Genomic DNA, 18,148 nt, shown 5'->3' on the forward strand with positions numbered 1-18,148 from the left:
CGAAGCAGGCCTGTGGTGAGAATCCGATATTAGTCACACCCAGCGATATTGACCTAGTTTGTATAACTGAAAAGATAATACAAACCATACATTTTACAAACCTTGAACGATACAATTAATGAACAGCAATTACAAAACACACACATTTGCGCTGGAGCAAAAGCTACAAAAGTGATTTTTTAATTTAATTTGTATTTCATTTTGTTTTATTATTAGTGCAAGTACTTCATGAGTCCCACTTTCTGATTCACAGAAAAACCTGTTTGCAGTTTTGACCGCAATAGGAGTTCCTGCATTAACCATAAACACTGCTCATGCTTTTACAGCACACACAACTCCAGTTCTGTGCCTGGACTAAGAAGACTAGAGAACTTGTCAGCTCCAAGGGCTTCGTTAATGCACAAACTTGTCCTGAGTTGAAGTTCAGAGACTGTTTCCATAAAACGTCTAACAACAAAAATAATAAAGTCCCAGAATGACAGAACTAACCAGGTATGCAGTTGTACAACTTCAAAAACGCAAGACTCGAAGATAAAACTACAAGAAACTAAGTCAAGCAGACAAACGTTTTGTCCAGCGCCTTCTGAAGAAGATGTGAGGTGGTATTTTTATACCAGTAAAGCTGAGGGAACACGTGTGGCTTGGAACTTGGTTTCAGGAGACTAGTTTTCAGGACACTGTGCGGCACACCAGGGGAGACTTGGGGTTTGAAACAGCAGAGTTGCCTCAAAATAGGTTTCCCAGTCTCCTGGAATCAGTTTGTTTATGCTGGGGAGGGGGTGGAGGGTGAGGCAGAGGTTCAGAATCGATGAGGAGGGCTTGTCTACTTGACTCAGGGCCATATTCGCAAAGCATTTAAAATGTTAAACAGAATGAAACAAACTCTTAAATCAAGGGTTAATGAAGAGCTCTTTCGTGTCAGTTCCAGTCCCTCCATCGCGTTACGAGAGAACGTGAATACGGCTCCTTCACTGTAGTTTTACCTGCGTAACTGTACAACGCTTTTGTTCTTCTACAGCAGGGGGGTGTTCAAAGTCAGCCCTTCCACTCCTGGTCTCTATTCCAACCCTGTTCTATATTGTTCGACTGAACCAGTCACTTGACCTGTTAAACCTGGAGTGGAACAGCCCTCCAGGAATGTGGACACCCCCGCTACTGTAGATTCTACAGCGTCAAACTCAGCTCCTGGGGGGCCGCAGTGTCTTCTGGCTTTCGTTCCACCCAAACTCTCAATTAATTAATTGGTCTCATTATTTGATTAATTGGACAAATCGAACGCTTCTTTCCAGGCCTCAAAATGTTTTACAGGGTAGTGTACCTTGAATCAAGTGCATTTTTGAAATCATCAACTGCAAAAGACCTCGATTAAAAAGAAATACAAAATCCGTCCAAATGAACAAATAATTAGATCGATTAAGTGAGAGCTTAAGTTGGAATGAAAATCGGAAGACCCCGTGGCCCTCGAGGACTGGAGTTTGACCCCCCCCCGTCCCCCCGTCCCCCCGTCCCCCCCCCAGCCTTTAGCGGCCGTCGAGCGCCTTGTCCCTGGCGATCACAGCCTCGTCGAACTTGATCATGAGGGTGGTGCCTTTGTGCCAGTGCGCGGTGACCTTGGCAGGGAAGCCGCTGTAGGTGAGGATGGCCTCCACGATGCCCGCGGTGAAGGAGGCACAGTTCAGGGTGCTGTTCTCCTTGGGCACCGAGATGTACGTGTTGATCAGGGGCTCCTTCTCGATGATGTAATAGGTCTTGTCGTCATCGTTCGCCTGCTCCAGCTTGTCGGCTTCCTTCCCGAACAGAGCCTTCCACACATTCACCTGTTCGGGGAGAAAAAGGAGGAAGGAGAGACGCGGGAGTGTTAGAAACATGCAGGATGAAAAAAAGAAAAAAACACTGGAATAGAAATAAGACCAAACATAGCATTTACTTTTAATAAGAAGGCTTTTTTTTTTTTGCTTGTGAGTTGGCAGTAATTCAGTTTTAAAATGGGTTTCCCCTCACCGTAATCTAGCTTGAATTTCTAACATGTTTTGTTGACTTTGAAACATTAGGTGCAACACTTTAGAGCGGTCCTCCGTATTGGTCCGGCAGTATTAAAGTCCTCCAGTGAAGGGATGTTAATAAGATTCCTATTGCAAAGCAGTTTCACTCATTCCAGGTTTAACTACAAGCTTGATTAGCCACAGTGTATAGGTATTAAGCTCAGACATATTAAAACCAGGAATGGATCAAAATGCTATGCAATGGGAGTCTTAATTCTATCCCTGTGAACATGACATACTGTAGTGGTGGCATTCTGAACTTAACATGGGGATGGAAATAAGACTCCCATTGCAGAGCAGTTTGATCCACTCCTGGTTTCACTAGTCTAATAAGACCCGAGTTTGTTGCCTATACACTGGGGCTAATCAAGCTTGCATCAGGGGGTGCACCAGGAGTCTCCTTCCCGTGCCTGACCTTGATGAAGAGCAGGATGTTGATGACCTTGGTCTCTCTCTTTCCGTTCTTCTCCCGCAGCATCAGCACGTCGAGGATGCGCGCCCCCACCTGCTGCCCCAGCTCGGACAGCTTGGCCTGCAGCTCGGACACGGAGTAGACGCGGTTCTGGCAGTACTGCACCATCTCTGAGAAGAGCAGGGCGAAGGTGCTCAGGCTCACCTCCGTCTTGGGCCGCGTCAGAGAGCGCTCCAGGATCGCCGACTTCCCGCGGGTGAATCGCGTGTCCATCGTGTCTGCCTGCCCGGGACAAAACAAGATCAGCGCCGGGAAGAAGCGCCGTGGGGTTTATCGCGATGGAAAATAAAACCTTATTTCGAAATCTGAAAAGGAGGCTCCGATCTGATTTTGAATTGGAACTTAATTTGGGCTATTGAAAAAAACAAAACAACAACAAAAAAAACTACACAGTACAACTAAACTCCAGGTCTGATTTACTGCTGCACAGTCCTGCATCCGATTTTATACAAAACTGCAGGTTTTAATAAAGTGGACCCGAACTCTAGCTAAGAGGATTCGCACCATTCGTGTTTTTAAGTAACAATTCTTAGACACCCGTACTCCCAGTCCAGGAACATGCTAAAACACTTGATTGCTGTAATTAAATTCAAACAATCCCTAAACGAACTGCAAATAGCAAGCTTTACACTTCCTAATACTTTTCCAACAGTCTATCACTTGAGCTGTGATTTGCGATTATTATCTTATGTTAAGAACCCCCATTTTTGTTACAGCAAAGGGAAGTTAAGCTTGCTATTTGTAAAGTGTGTAGTCATTTTTTTTTTCAATTTCACATTAAGCTGAGTTCACATAAGCGGGTTGTTTGTTGGGTTCAGCGTGATTATTATATTGTGCTTGTTAATGGAAACTGGATTTTTTTAAAGACGAGGTGCTGCTAGGATTGTAATTTGCACGTTAAGCGCTTTTGTTTTGTGCGTTTTAAGATGTCCACAAATGCAAACCTATTTCCAAACTAAATGCAATTAAAATGTAAATAGAACAAAGGTACTCGGAGTGCAAAAGTCACTGGCGATCTACTAGTGAGTACGGTGCGGATTTTGAAAGAACATTTTTCGATCACCGTTTTTATTATTAAACTGCCGCGTTTGTACTATCCTGTCTGTGTGTGTGTCAAAAACACAACATTTACCGGTCACAGAGAAATAAAACATTAAAACGACACATTAACTATAACTTGCTCTCATCCCAGGACATACAGAATTACATTAAAATAACATTATAGATACCAAACCCTTCACAATACCTTTCCTTCCCGATTCCAAAACAACACAGATAACCAGTCTGCACTTTCACTTCCGGGTTACCCGTGTCACGAGATTTAAAGGTACAGACTTGAGCAACGAGCACGCGTAGCTGTAGTCATCTATTTGTAGCTGTGGGGACCATCATAAATATGTGATGGGGTTTGAAAAACAGCTCCCTTTACGGGCATACTCTCAGAGCAGCCTCCCTCTATGCTGCTGGAGAAGGAAAAGAGAAAGGAAGGCTCTTATACTCTCTGAACAGCCTCCCTCTGCTGGTGGAGCAGAGAGAACATAAGAACATAAGAAAGTTTACAAACGCTCGTTTGGTTGTTAGTAGCTTATTGATCCCAGAATCTCATCAAGCAGCTTCTTGAAGGATCCCAGGGTGTCAGCTTCAACAACATTACTGGGGAGTTGGTTCCAGACCCTCACAATTCTCTGTGTAAAAAAGTGCCTCCTATTTTCTGTTCTGAATGCCCCTTTATCTAATCTCCATTTGTGACCCCTGGTCCTTGTTTCTTTTTTCAGGTCAAAGAAGTCCTCTGGGTCGACATTGTCTATACCTTTTAGGATTTTGAATGTTTGAATCAGATCGCCGCGTAGACTTCTTTGTTCAAAGCTGAATAGATTCATTTCTTTTAGCCTGTCTGCATACGACATGCCTTTTAAACCCAGGATAATAGTGGTTGCTCTTCTTTGCACTCTTTCTAGAGCAGCAATATCCTTTTTGTAACGAGGTGACCAGAACTGAACACAATATTCTAGGTGAGGTCTTACTAATGCATTGTAAAGTTTTAACATTACTTCCCTTGATTTAAATTCAACACTCCTCACAATATATCCGAGGCTCTTATACTCTCTGAACAGCCTCCCTCTGCTCTGTGCTGGCGGAGCAGAGAAAGAGAAAGGGAGGCTCTTCTAATCTCTGAACAGCCTCCCTCTGTGTTGGCGGAGCAGAGAAGAAAAAGGGCGGCTCTTATACTCTCTGAACAGCTTCCCCCTGCTCTGTGCTGGTGGAGCAGAGAAAGAGAAAGGGAGGCTCTTATACTCTGAACAGCCTCCCTCTGCTCTGTGCTGGTGGAGCACAGAAAGAGAAAGGGAAGCTCTTATACTCTCTGAAAAGCCTCCCTCTGCTCTGTGCTGGCGGAGCAGAGAAAGAGAAAAGGAGGCTCTTATACTCTCTGAACAGCCTCCCTCTGCTCTGTGCTGGCTGAGCAGAGAAAGAGAAAAGGGGGCTCTTATACCCTCTGAACAGCCTCCCTCTGCTCTGTGCTGGTGGAGCAGAGAAAGAGAAAGGGAGGCTCTTCTAATCTCTGAACAGCCTCCCTCTGTGTTGGCGGAGCAGAGAAAGAAAAAGGGAGGTTCTTATACTCTGTGAACAACCTCCCTCTGCTCTGTGCTGGCGGAGCAGAGAAAGAGAAAGGGAGGCTCTTATACTCTCTGAACAGCCTCCCTCTGCTCTGTGCTGGTGGAGCAGAGAAAGAGAAAGGGAGGCTCTTATACTCTCTGAACAGCCTCCCTCTGCTCTGTGCTGGCTGAGCAGAGAAAGAGAAAGGGAGGCTCTTATACTCTCTGAACAGCCTCCCTCTGCTCTGTGCTGGCTGAGCAGAGAAAGAGAAAAGGGGGCTCTTATACTACCAGCTTGCAAATGTAGTTTTCTTTTTATTTATAGCGTTTATTTAACATTACCCTTGATCAAAACAACATTTATTATTTTGTATTTTTAATTTTTTTTTTAAAACTTCAGGAAATGGTTCAGGACAGGTGCAACTTCAAATACCAGACACAGTAAACAGCGGCAGTAATAGGAAACCACAAACTGAAACCCCAAAACTATGCTATTAGTCTGAATGTGCTAAAGAACAGCCTTCCTCCCTCCTCCCCCACACTAGACATGCCTCTGTTTGGAAGAACACTGAGGAGAATCACCATATTCTAGAATCTAGCCAGAGTATTCTCATTCTACCCAGAGGACACCTCAGCTTTATATCACAGACCAAACCTGGGAAAGAACTCACTGCTTCAAACTGGGGTATTGACACAACTTTTTCCTTTGTGTTGTTAAATGTTAAATTGTATATGTTGAATAGAAGCATGAGACCTTTAGAAGAATATGTGTCAGTGTATTAGACTACATGTTCCAATTAGAAATATTGCCGCAACACATTTTGAAATATATTCTGCATACAGAATGATTATGTTTTCATGAAACCCAAATTTCAAAGCCTGAACCCTAATTATTATTATTATTATTATTATTATTATTATTATTATTATTATTATTATTATTATTATTATTATTTAATATGGTTAATATTTTGCCATTTAAATTGGGACATTTATATAATGATTTGTGGCATGGTATGCTGTTGTTTGTTTAATAAGTTGCTTTCAATTGATTGATCCACACTGTGCAAGCCCACATTCAATTAATCTTATTTATTACATTAGATTTAACATAAGATATTGATGTATTAAAATGTACTGAGCATACAATATCACATAGGTCTTTAGACTATAATTACAAATAATGTAATTGTATGTAAAACATAATGTGATATCTTGTTACAATTGTAAGTTGCCCTGGATAAGGGCGTCTGCTAAGAAATAAATAATAAATAATATTTATAATAATAAAATAAAATAAAAGGTTCACACAAAAAGGCTTTTGATGAAATGTAATTTAAGAAATATATATATATATATATATATATATATATATATATATATATATATATATATACTCTAAAAATACTATATATTTAATAACTAAATGAAGGACTAAAATAGTTTATTTTAAATCAGTGAAAATTAGCTTGAGAGAAAAAAAAATAAATTATTGGCTGAATTCAATATAAAAAGCTGATATAAACCAAATCTTTGAGAATTCAGTTCTCTTTTTGTTTCAAATAGGTACGTGTTATTCATGATCAGAATTCAACCAAGATTCAGTATTTATGTTTTTATTTTAAGCCAGCCACGATTGTTGAGATTTACTGACCGGTAATTTGCACAGTGGAAAAGGGGCAAGGAAAACGTTGCAGAGCTTCAAAAAAACTTTATCAAACTCCGCTTTTTGCTTGTTTAGCACACTCCACACAGATGTAACGCTTATCAACGTTTCGTGTGCATTTACCACATACTGCTCTTTTACACTGGGCACAGATATCAGACGTTTTATTTTAATTCATTTAGTTACCTGGCATTGTTTTCTGTTGCGTGTGTCACTTGATGTGCACTGTATCCAGGTTGAGCTGCGTTTCCCTGCCGCTTTGCAGTTTTCTGATCGAAATGATTCTGCCAAAGCTCCGTGGCTAGCATCATAAGATGATATTTTTCCCGGTGCATTCATTGTACAAAACGAATGAATTGATGGCTGCCATGTCCAGTACATTGTAAAATACAGCAACTGGACACCGGTGATTGCTTTCACCGAGAGTTTTGCGCAGATGGTGGAAACTCTCCTCTCGCTTTGTTTACTGTTCCAACCAGACTGTTTTTCTAATTACAGTGAAATAAAAAAAAAAGTCATTGGTAACATTCATTCCTTTTCCTAAGCACGGTTACATCAGCCTAAGTATCACGTTCTCAACCAGTCTCTGACCAGCCGGGCGAGTTTCATCTTTGCACAGGTAGGGAGGGGTAGGGTCCGCTGCCAGCCAAAACTTGATCCCAAATTTGACAGATTTTGTTGGACATGTATTGTGTCCAGCGACAGCGTGCTTTTGTCGGAAACAGCTGCGTGTCCATATTGTTTTATGGTTAGCTTGAAACAGGCAATGCTGTTTTCAATTAAGTTCTTCCAAATGTCTGGTGCCAAGGCAAAAATATCTGTAGTTGCTCTCAAATCAAAACGCAAAAATCTCAAGATTTCTCAAAGAATTCTTGTAATAGTAATATTATAAGACAACAGACTATATACGCTCACGTAGACGGCAGTTCTCCAAGGAATTGATAGGATTACAATAGATATTTGGATAACACATTCAAATACATACTGCTGTGAACTCAGCGGAGTAGAGATAACAAACTGGCGTGTATACATACAAAAAATTGCCTATTGTCGGTCTATTGACAATAAAAACATGTATTGTAATAAGCCGTCAAAATGACTACTTTTGGCTGTTCTAGAAGTGCTTATAACTTTTTTTTTATTTATTTTTGCGATTCTGACTTTCAAACGCCGTCAGGTTATTTAATATATGTATTTAGGAAAAGTTCATCTCGCTGGGGAGGTGAAATCAACATTGTCTGCGGTCTTCGACAGGGCTTCGTTTAGGTCCTTTGTTATTTTCGGTATAAATGTGCTACCTTTAGTTGACATTATCCGCAGACTTCCATACGCTGGTGATACTCAGCTATATTTGTCTTTAAAGACAGGAAATGCTGTTCTATTTCTACGAACTAGCTTTTTATCTCTTTTTTTTTAATTTCTGTTTTTATCAAATTCTGTATTGGTCTGTTTTTAATGTAACGGTTTATTGTTATTTGAGCGTGTGTGAAGCTCTATAGAAATGTGAATCGTTGTATTAATACAATTCCATATTTATTCTGACTTGTAAGATATGTGATTGATTATTATTATTATTATTATTTAGCAGACGCCCTTATCCAGGGCGACTTACAATTGTTACAAGATATCACATTATTTTTACGAACAATTACATTATTTTTTACACATTATTTTTTACATACAATTCCCCATTTATACAGTTGGGTTTTTACTGGAGCAATCTAGGTAAAGTACCTTGCTCAAGGGTACAGCAGCAGTGTCCCCCACCTGGGATTGAACCCACAACCCTCCGGTCAAGAGTCCAGAGCCCTAACCACTACTCCACACTGCTCGCCCGAATTAATACAGTTCCATATTTATTCTGATTTGTAAAATATGTGATTGATTATTATATAGTCACATTCTTTTCAAAAGAAACTGTCAAGGTTAAAGTTTCTTAAAAGTAATTTTACAAATACACCAAATAATGATAATAATTTTAACAGATTTAACTATTACGTTGAATGTGATGCACTAATCATTAGATGCAATATAAGGTAGTGAATAAGTGACCATTAAAATAACTTAAAATAGTAAACATTTCCATATATATATATATAAGTTGAATAGCAGGCGTTTTCTATTTGTGTTTATTCTTTATATTTTCTGGTTTCGTTGTGAGTCATTTCTATAACAATGCACCCAAATGACTTGCATTGCAGTATTACCAGGTATCACCAAGCTCGTAGACTTCTTCTCAAACACCAGACCAAACCGACCCTTTTAACTTTTAATAACTTTTTTTTTTTTCTTTTTTTTTTTTGCACCAACCTAGGTGTCACACCAGTGTCACACCACACAAAACTACAGGACTGTTTCAAAGAATGATTGGCTAAAGACTTTTTTCAAAGCCCATTTTGACTCAATCGAGTTTGCAGTGCATGAAACCCTTTTCAATGTTATAAAGCAACGTTTAATCTAAAAAAAATGTCTGTTAACACTGAAAAAAATAAATAATAATAATTCTTTAAAAGTCCTGCAGTATGTATCTTAAGCAGGTTAAAATGGACTTTGAGTAAAAAACAAAGTTGTACATTTTATAACTTCTCTACTGAAAATTCCAGTTGGAAAGCTGGTACCAGAAAGAGTCTTTACTGGTTTCCAACACAGCTGGTATTTTATATAAATCCCAGCACTGGTTTCCAACACATCAACTAACACTGCAGACAACACTCCTCTGAATTTGACAGTAAACTTCATTGATTTTCATTCCTTTTTTATTGAACCCTTGTAGGCAGTATTACAATCTCCTGAACCAGTATGACCATGTGGAAACCAGTTCAGCTTTCAGCTTTGACTGGGGTAAACTGGCCATTTTAACACCTGCTGCTTTGCCTCTCAGTTTTCAGATCTCTTCTTGTAGTGCCTGCCAGTAAAACCCGGTCTCTCTCTGTTCTGTGATTGTGTAAGGATGGCAGATGAGATTGGGAGAATGTCTCCCGATGTGCAGAGCTGCAGCACAGGTGAGCGTAAAGGAGCCTTGAATTTGAAAATAATATTTCCTTACCTCTCATAAGCAATGCGCAATTCACACAAGTTCTTATTGTTTTTTTTTAAATATAAATACATACGCTTCTGCTTTACCTGCTACTTCAAGTACAACTTCAAGAAACCTATTCCTATTATTATTATTATTATTATTATTATTATTATTATTATTATTATTATTATTATTATTATTATTAGTTTAGAGCTCTTTAACACACAAAACAATTGCTTTGTCTAATAATTAATGCATCATTAATTCATGTTAATATTTTCTATGCAATTAACGTGCACACAAACGCCACCGCCATACAACCCTTAAATATATCTATGGCGGCACTATAGACTTTGTTTTCATTCAGACTTGGGAGCCTTGCAAATGACTTGAGATTAAAGAACACACAGAAATGTCAATATTGTATTGATGTGGTGTCGTCTGGTCCTGCATCAATACCAGATCCGGTGGCGCTGAATCACCCACCACAACACTGATCTGTCATGTGTTCAGGTTACAGGCCCGTCCTGGCCAGCGAGGATCCCGCGCAGAGCCGTCCATCTCGTTGCCTGTCCTGGACACTTCTGCTCCTGTTAGTGGTTGACGTTTGCCTGCTGATATCTGCGCTGGTCTACCGTGAGTGACGCAACAAAGGCTGTGAAACCCTGTCCAATACCTGTCAGATACTGTCAAAGCATTTGTCTTTGAACTTCTTATTAAGGTTCTTTAAGTATTTCTAAATGTTGGTGTGGTTAAAAGTGTTTTATTTCATTTAATAAAAGTGTGCAGCCACATCCTCTGACTCCTGCTCCAGTGTTTCAGCACTGGCAGCTGTTCTGCCTTCGTCCAGCTCGGTCAGACCCTCACATGTACCCTGATAAGCCACAGCTGGATTCTATTAGAGTGTTTTTACAGCAGTGCTGGGAACCCCTCTGATGATGCAATCCAGGGGGATTCCCCAGTGTTGTAAAGGGTTCCATTGAAACCAGCCTGGGGTATTTGCAGTAGCACTTATCTTTTACTTGTGTGTTTATTTCAAAACGTGTGCTTTTACCAATTTACTGTCAAAGTGGCCCAACAGTATCAAATGAGTGTATTATTGAAGGGTGAAATACCTAAGGGAGCACTGCACATACATGATCACAGCGCTTTGATAAATGAAACCAATAAGCTCTCTCGAAAACAAATGGCAAACCATATTACTTAAAAGTACAATGACGTACGATGTAGCAACACACCGTAACTGCCCCTTGTTTCCCAAAGCATAGCAAAATGTGGTAAAGCCTTGGTAAGCACTGTAAAGCACAGATAGGAGGAGGCTGTGTGGCCCAGTGGTTAAAGAAAAGGGCTTGTAACCAGGAGGTCCCCAGTTCAAATCCCACCTCAGCCACTGACTCATTGTGTGACCCTGAGCAAGTCACTTAACCTCCTTGTGCTCCGTCTTTCGGGTGAGACGTAATTGTAAGTGACTCTGCAGCTGATGCATAGTTCACACACCCTAGTCTCTGTAAGTCGCCTTGGATAAAGGTGTCTGCTAAATAAACAAATAATAAGATAGGTATGGTAAAGCATATTTCTAACCGTGGTAACCTATATTATGGGAAAATCCTAGCACACTGCAAAATGACCATGCAAATGTGCCATAGTAAATTATTATTATTATTATTATTTATTTCTTAGCAGACACCCTTATCCAGGGCGACTTACCATCGTAAGCAAATACATTTCAAGTATCACAGTACAAGTAATAATACAATAAGAGCAAGATAAATACAAGATAAACTTTTATACGGGTGGCTACACTTAATGAAAACGATGCAGCAATCTTCATAAAGCAGGGCGTTTTGTGCTTCAGTATTAAGTAGTTTGTTCATAACGAAAGGTCAGATAAGGGGATCTGGGGCTTCCAAACTGAAAAACAGACTTCCAATGACTGAGACGCAAACTGTTACTACAGCAGGTTCAAGCACAGTAACACACTGCTTTTCAATTCCAGTTTCAGGACTTCCTGGTGAGCAACTGAACCTGAAGAAACAAATCTCTGATCTGACAAACACAGGTAAGCCATCTTATAAAAGAGACCATAGTGAAAGAACATCAGAGTCATACAGCACAGTGAAAGCGTGGGAAAGCATAGGCAAGCACTGTAAATCACAGAGAGGTATGGTAAAGCATAGGCAAGCATTGTAAAGCACAGAGGTATGGTAAAGCATAGGCAAGCATTGTAAAGCACAGAGAGGTATGGTAAAGCATAGGGAAGCATTGTAAAGCACAGAGAGGTATGGGAAAGCATAGGCAAGCATTGTAAAGCACAGAGAGGTCTGGTAAAGCATAGGGCAGCATTGTAAAGCACAGAGAGGTCTGGTAAAGCATAGGGCAGCATTGTAAAGCATAGAGAGGTATGGTAAAGCGTAGGCAAGCACTGTAAAGCGGTATGGGAAAGCATAGGGAAGCATTTATGAGGGGGATTTTATCTTCTGAACTATTCTAAATTTATCAAAATGCCTTAGCTCTTCATTCCAAAAGAAAAGACAACTTGTTTAGTATCAAAGAACAATAACTTAAATACTGGAAAGGAGAGAAATGTCCAACTTTCAGAATGGAAACATCTATGCGTTACAGCTGGAGAGGCTCTACCAGACAGATACAGCAAAATTAAATGACTTCCTTCAAATGTGAGGCCCGTTTATAAAAGACTTACACACACACACACACATATATATATATATATATATATATATATATATATATATATATATATATATATATATATATATATATATATTACTGTCGGCGTACTACAGTGACTTTTAAAAAGCATTGTAATATGTGTTATCGTACTAATCCTATTATTATGTAATAATTCTCACTGAAGGTCTGGGTTTAGGTTGTGAGTTTAGATTTATACATGTATGAATGTTAAGTTATATATTTGAGAATATGTTTGTATTATAAGATTGCATGCATGTTATTTAAAAATGTAATACAAATATTTATAATAAAAAGCAAGAAAGATATTTGCAGAAATCATTTTTCTTCACAAGCATACAAATCCTGCAGACAATTCTGATCCAATTTTGCAACAGTTTTCTTACTTTGCGGCCATTTCTTTACGTTAGCGCCATCTTTAAACAGCTTCAGTCTTTGGCACGTTGTCTAGCATTATGAGATGTGATGCATTTTAAAAGATGATACTGTTTAACGATGTGCTCACTATGAAAGAAAATGGATGCAATGTCGGAAAAATGACACATGCTGGACCACGCAGTATTCGAAAAAGACAACGTGGCAAAACTAAAAAAGCTAATTCCTGCAAATATGCCCTGTGGTCCCTGTCGGTGAGATGAGAGGAGGTTAAACGCTTCGTGTTCCCTCAGCTTAAGAGATGCCATTTCAAACTGAGAGAAAGAATGTCTCTTAAAATAACAGAATTCTGTCCTATGTTCTAAGCAGGGAAAATCAACCAATCAGTGGTTCGTGTATTAGAAATCAACCAAATCCTTAACAGTGATTGGTTGATTTCTTAATAGGGGATTTATAATACTCTGCAGCCAGGTTTGATGCGTGAAATAAGAAAGAACTGAGGTGGTCTGCTTGTGACGCTGTTGAGACCCCCAGTTGAGGCCCCTTGCCTTTGCAAATGAATCCTGTTTGTTTTGTAGCTGAAGCCAGTTACAGCAACGCAACAGAGCAGCACAATGAAACCAGAACGAGACTGAGAGCAATGGACTCTAACAGTAAGTGCCTCTTGACAAGCAAACTGTAACCAGATTGATACCTTATTCATTCTCACTGTCACTGTCTCTCTGTCTCTCTTTCAAGTTCAAGTTCCAGTTCAAATACTTTATTGGCATGACAAGTTGAAGTATTGCCAAAGACACAATGTGTTAGAGAACACAAAATAACAGACATTAAATAAACAGTGGTATTTGTGTGTGTCTCTGGCTCTTTGGCAGGACACTACAAACTCTGCAGCTGTTACTGCTCCCTCTCTCCTCTCCCCCAGAAAGACCTGCAGTTTATCTCTCTCTCTCATGTATAGTACAGAAAATTCTACTGGAATATATATATAGGTTTGTGTATATTTCATTCTGTTCTGCAGAAAATCAGTTGCTGCATGTCCTCTAAGAGTATTGCTGCAACAGCAATTTTATTCCACCGGGTGTCGCTGTGTGTTATGCATGAATCCTATTTAAAGCATTTCAACTTATAGCATTGATTTGTGTTTTCTGTGCTTTTAACTGTGCAACTGAACTAACACAGCTATCATATGTTTATACCTCTCAGTTTCATCTTGTAGGGAAGCTGTAATCAACGTTTCAAATTCGTTGAGTGACTCTGGTGAGTAATAATTTCCTAGCCGAACCAATTCCAGAAAAATAAATCATGATGTAGTGCAGTGTTCCTTTTGTGTGTATGTTGCAATAACTCCTGTATGTTCCACAGGCTTGCAGAACGCTACAGAGGTATATAAGATGTACATAAGAGACTTCTGTTCCAAGAAAGCCCATGAAAAAGGTAAGATCAGGGAACTGAACCCCTTGTCCTGTTTTTGAGCCAGAATTGTATTAAACTGTCCTGAGACCCCAGCTCTCCTTCAGAAGACTTCTTTACAGCAGATCACAGTTTACTGTCTCATCTGAAACGCTGTTGCCCCAGTGGTGTAGCTGAGCTGGAACACGCATAATAGCCAAGCCAAGTCACATGACTCCCATCTCCCACACACCTGTCTGATTCACTCATCAGTCCTCTTGATGCAATGGAAAGAGCATTAGGAACTTCTTCTATTACCAACTGCTTCTTTAAGAAGGCTGAAAATACCGACAAAGACTGAATACGACTGTGGACACGAACACAAATGAAGCCACTGACACACACACACAGACAAGTAACGTAAAGCATTCTGACAAGGTGGAGAAAGACACTTACTAAATACTTTTAGAAATGAGATAAATGCATCACCTATTGTATGTGCTGCTAGAAGTTCAGTATACCTATAGAAAAAAATTGTAAAATAACTTGTTTAAGAAAATTAAGTACTGTGTTGCCCCTATATTAACACCATGCTGGGGCACAATGGTTGAGCTGCAGCACAGAGGGAATAAAGAGCCCTCTACGGACTGGGTGTAACCTGGCTTAGCTTCTGAGACCTGACTAGTTCAGACTCCACCTTTGAATGGGCTGCTGATACAGCGATGGCCAGAAGTTTGCATCTCCATATAGAATGAACTAATGTTGCTTCATGAAGCCGAAGCAACATTAAATAAAATATCTAAGTTAAGTTCATATAGTTGTTTTTTTAAATTATGTTTCAATCCTAAAATGATAGATGATGCAAAACCTTTGGCCATAGCTGTAGAGTCTGCATGGTGTTGCATACTGTATACTGTAACTATATCGCACCTTTCTGTGTGCGCAGTAGACAGGGTTCAGAAACTCTCTAGTAGTCCAGTAGTTTAGTAGTAGTTGTAATATATTTTTGTATTATTGGCAGTCGATACCTGCTTCCCATGCCCTCTGGGCTGGAGGCGGACTGGGAGGAGCTGCTACATGTTTTCTGATCAGCAAAAAACCTGGACGGACTCCCAGTCGTTCTGTCAGTCGAAGCAATCAGCGCTGCTCATCATCAACAACGCAGAGGAACAGAAGGTAATCTCTGAACTGTCACCCTTTCAACGCTGCAGAGTCTGTGAACAACATCCTTCCATGAGTTCCATGGGCTCTCAACTCTGTCAAACAGAAAGGAAGTTGTGGTTCACTGTTTACATCACCAACGCTTGAGAACTGCGCGCCACAACAGGCTTTGAGATTCTGCTGTTCTTTGCAGAGGCACTATGCAGTAGGAGGGTATAATACACTAGAGAGCTTTCCTTTTTGTTTTTAGAGTGAATCGGGATCAATGCCTCAGTCCCATTCTAAATCATCTGATGAGCACAGAATTGATTTGAAAGCTTTGCTGATAACTGATAACTTGTGGTCCCCATTGCTTTGTTGATTTGGTTCTCTTGTCTTCCTGGTCATTTTCTATTGAGGTGGATACTGGTTAAACTGCTGCCTCAGGACACTGGCTTATGTCTCATAGTGGTGGAAACTTTAGCTGTTTTGCACCTCGACCATGGAGTTTGTTAACTAGTTGCAGTTGTGCATTTTATCCACTCGAAAGGTTACCTTGTAATCTCAAAGCGCCCCATAGTTATCACAGTATACAATAAAATAAGGTTTACTTGGACTTTCACAGCATTCGTTCAGAAATAACGTTCTTTTTCTGTATGTTTCCAGGACATAATTAGTAAGAGGAGTTCATCTCAGAGCTACTGGATTGGACTCAGTGACAGGGTCAAGGAAGGTGACTTCAGATGGGTGGACAACACAAGCTTCAAGACCACAGAGCAGTAAGTCAGAAGAGAGAAAAATCATAACTCTTACTTCATAGGAAAACAATGCCTGATGCTCTGTGGGGCGATTCAAACTTCAAACACTTACCCTTAGGGTTGAATTTTAATTATGGCGCTACTACCCTTACAACAAATAAAATAAACTATGATAACCGTGGTGAATTATAGTCTGCTAATATTGCATAAAATACCAGTTATCTTTATCACAGTTGTTTATTCTGACATTTGCCACTTTTTAAAAGCTGCTATAAGCAAAGCAGTGCAGTAATTAAAAAGGAATCCTAATGGGGTCCCCGAGGGTCTCCTGGTAAAGGCACGGCCGCATGGTGTGCAGGGGGTCACACAGTCAGCGGAGCGCAGGGGTCCCTGAGGGTCTCCTGGTAAAGGCACGGCCGCATGGTGTGCAGGGGGTCACACAGTCAGCGGAGCGCAGGCGTCCCTGAGGGTCTCCTGGTAAAGGCACGGCTACGTGTTGTGCAGGGGGTCACACAGTCAGCGGAGCGCAGGCGTCCCTGAGGGTCTCCTGGTAAAGGCACGGCTACGTGTTGTGCAGGGGGTCACACAGTCAGCGGAGCGCAGGGGTCCCTGAGGGTCTCCTGGTAAAGGCACGGACGCATGGTGTGCAGGGGGTCACACAGTCAGGGGAGCGCAGGTGTCCCTGAGGGTCTCCTGGTAAAGGCACGGCCGCATGGTGTGTAGGGGGTCACACAGTCAGGGGAGCGCAGGTGTCCCTGAGGGTCTCCTGGTAAAGGCACGGCTACATGGTGTGCAGGGGGTCACACAGTCAGAGGAGCGCAGGTGTCCCTGAGGGTCTCCTGGTAAAGGCACGGCTACATGGTGTACAGGGGGTCACACAGTCAGAGGAGCGCAGGGCTCATTCACAGTTTTGACTTCCTTTTTTTCTGCTCTGTAGGTTTTGGGCAGAACAACAACCAGATGACTGGCACTCCAATGAAGACTGCATCCATTTACGCAACGATGGGTTGTGGAATGATGCTTCATGTGATATACAATCCTATTTCATTTGTGAAAAGGAAACTAGAATGATCTTTTTTTAGAGCAAAGGCTTTGTTTGTAGAGCAAGAATACAATATGCTACTGTGTTTTATTGTGCTTTTTCTTTGCTTTCTCAAAAATTAGATGCCAGTTACATGCTTTTCAGAAGCTGTTAAAGTTATTAGGTACCTGAAGGCAGCAACAGCAGATTTACAGTGTTATGCAGTTGAGCCTCAGAGTTATGAGTACCAAATTGAAAAGGATAACCAACTGAAATGGCAAGTACTGGGGAACACAGGTGTGTTACACGTTTAATTGAAAAAACAAACCAACTTGATAGCAGTATCAGCCTCAACAATGAGAATATGGTATCTGGAACTCAAGTGACATCAAGAAAAAATAATCAAATCAAGGAAACAAACAATTTGCAAAGGAGACTGTGCTGTATCCTTGTGTTAATCTCCAGATTGAGGGTGTAGCTAGCAGGTGTGCACATTCATCAATACCACTGGAAACCCATTTTCAGAGTTACAAACAGCCTCTGTTCCCATGGTGATGTAACTCGGAGGTTTACCTGTATTTTAAATATCTGCATATAAACTGAGTGTTAAAACAAGCAAAGATTTTCAATGCAAAAGCGAAGGACCAGGGATTATAATGTTACTAGTCCTTATGAGAGGTAACATGTATTTTAATACATTGCTTATTGCTCAATTTTCTTTTATTTCATTGCATATTTGATTTGATTTTGGGGCACAAAATGTGTATTTCACAAGCATTGCAAAGATGTTGTTTTCTGTTTGGTGTTTTTTTCTCTTCTTGCCAATAAAAGATAAAAAAAAGGTTTTCATTTTTTGGTTTTTTTTCTGGTTATTAGATAAAGGATACTCCAGTCTGGGGCAGGCTTGAGGCATGGAGACTGAGCTGCTCCCTCCCTCACCCCCCTAAGAGAAAGGGTGCTCCC

The 18,148-nt window shown here is 40.5% G+C and overlaps 2 protein-coding genes across 2 annotated transcripts; one reads left to right on the forward strand and one right to left on the reverse strand.

Annotated features, from left to right (window-relative positions):
• Positions 1-1,504: 1,504 nt before the first annotated feature.
• On the reverse strand, positions 1,505-3,942 carry LOC117401946 (trafficking protein particle complex subunit 5). The gene is made up of 3 exons (XM_034002699.3): positions 3,761-3,942; positions 2,458-2,736; positions 1,505-1,817 (listed from the first exon to the last, which is right to left on the reverse strand). Exons 2-3 carry the CDS (start codon positions 2,725-2,727, stop codon positions 1,521-1,523), a joined length of 567 nt encoding a protein of 188 aa, XP_033858590.1. The 5' UTR covers positions 2,728-2,736; positions 3,761-3,942; the 3' UTR covers positions 1,505-1,520.
• Positions 3,943-5,656: 1,714 nt separating this feature from the next.
• On the forward strand, positions 5,657-18,016 carry LOC117402028 (CD209 antigen-like protein E). Its single transcript, XM_059007073.1, has 10 exons — positions 5,657-5,793; positions 9,656-9,776; positions 10,307-10,429; positions 11,790-11,852; positions 13,456-13,530; positions 14,081-14,134; positions 14,240-14,311; positions 15,288-15,442; positions 16,073-16,185; positions 17,102-18,016. The coding sequence occupies exons 2-10, from the start codon at positions 9,725-9,727 to the stop codon at positions 17,244-17,246; spliced, it is 852 nt and encodes a 283-aa protein (XP_058863056.1). The 5' UTR covers positions 5,657-5,793; positions 9,656-9,724; the 3' UTR covers positions 17,247-18,016.
• Positions 18,017-18,148: the final 132 nt, after the last annotated feature.

This window comes from Acipenser ruthenus, chromosome 34 (genome assembly GCF_902713425.1).
Source record: "Acipenser ruthenus chromosome 34, fAciRut3.2 maternal haplotype, whole genome shotgun sequence".
Classification (NCBI taxonomy): domain Eukaryota; kingdom Metazoa; phylum Chordata; class Actinopteri; order Acipenseriformes; family Acipenseridae; genus Acipenser; species Acipenser ruthenus.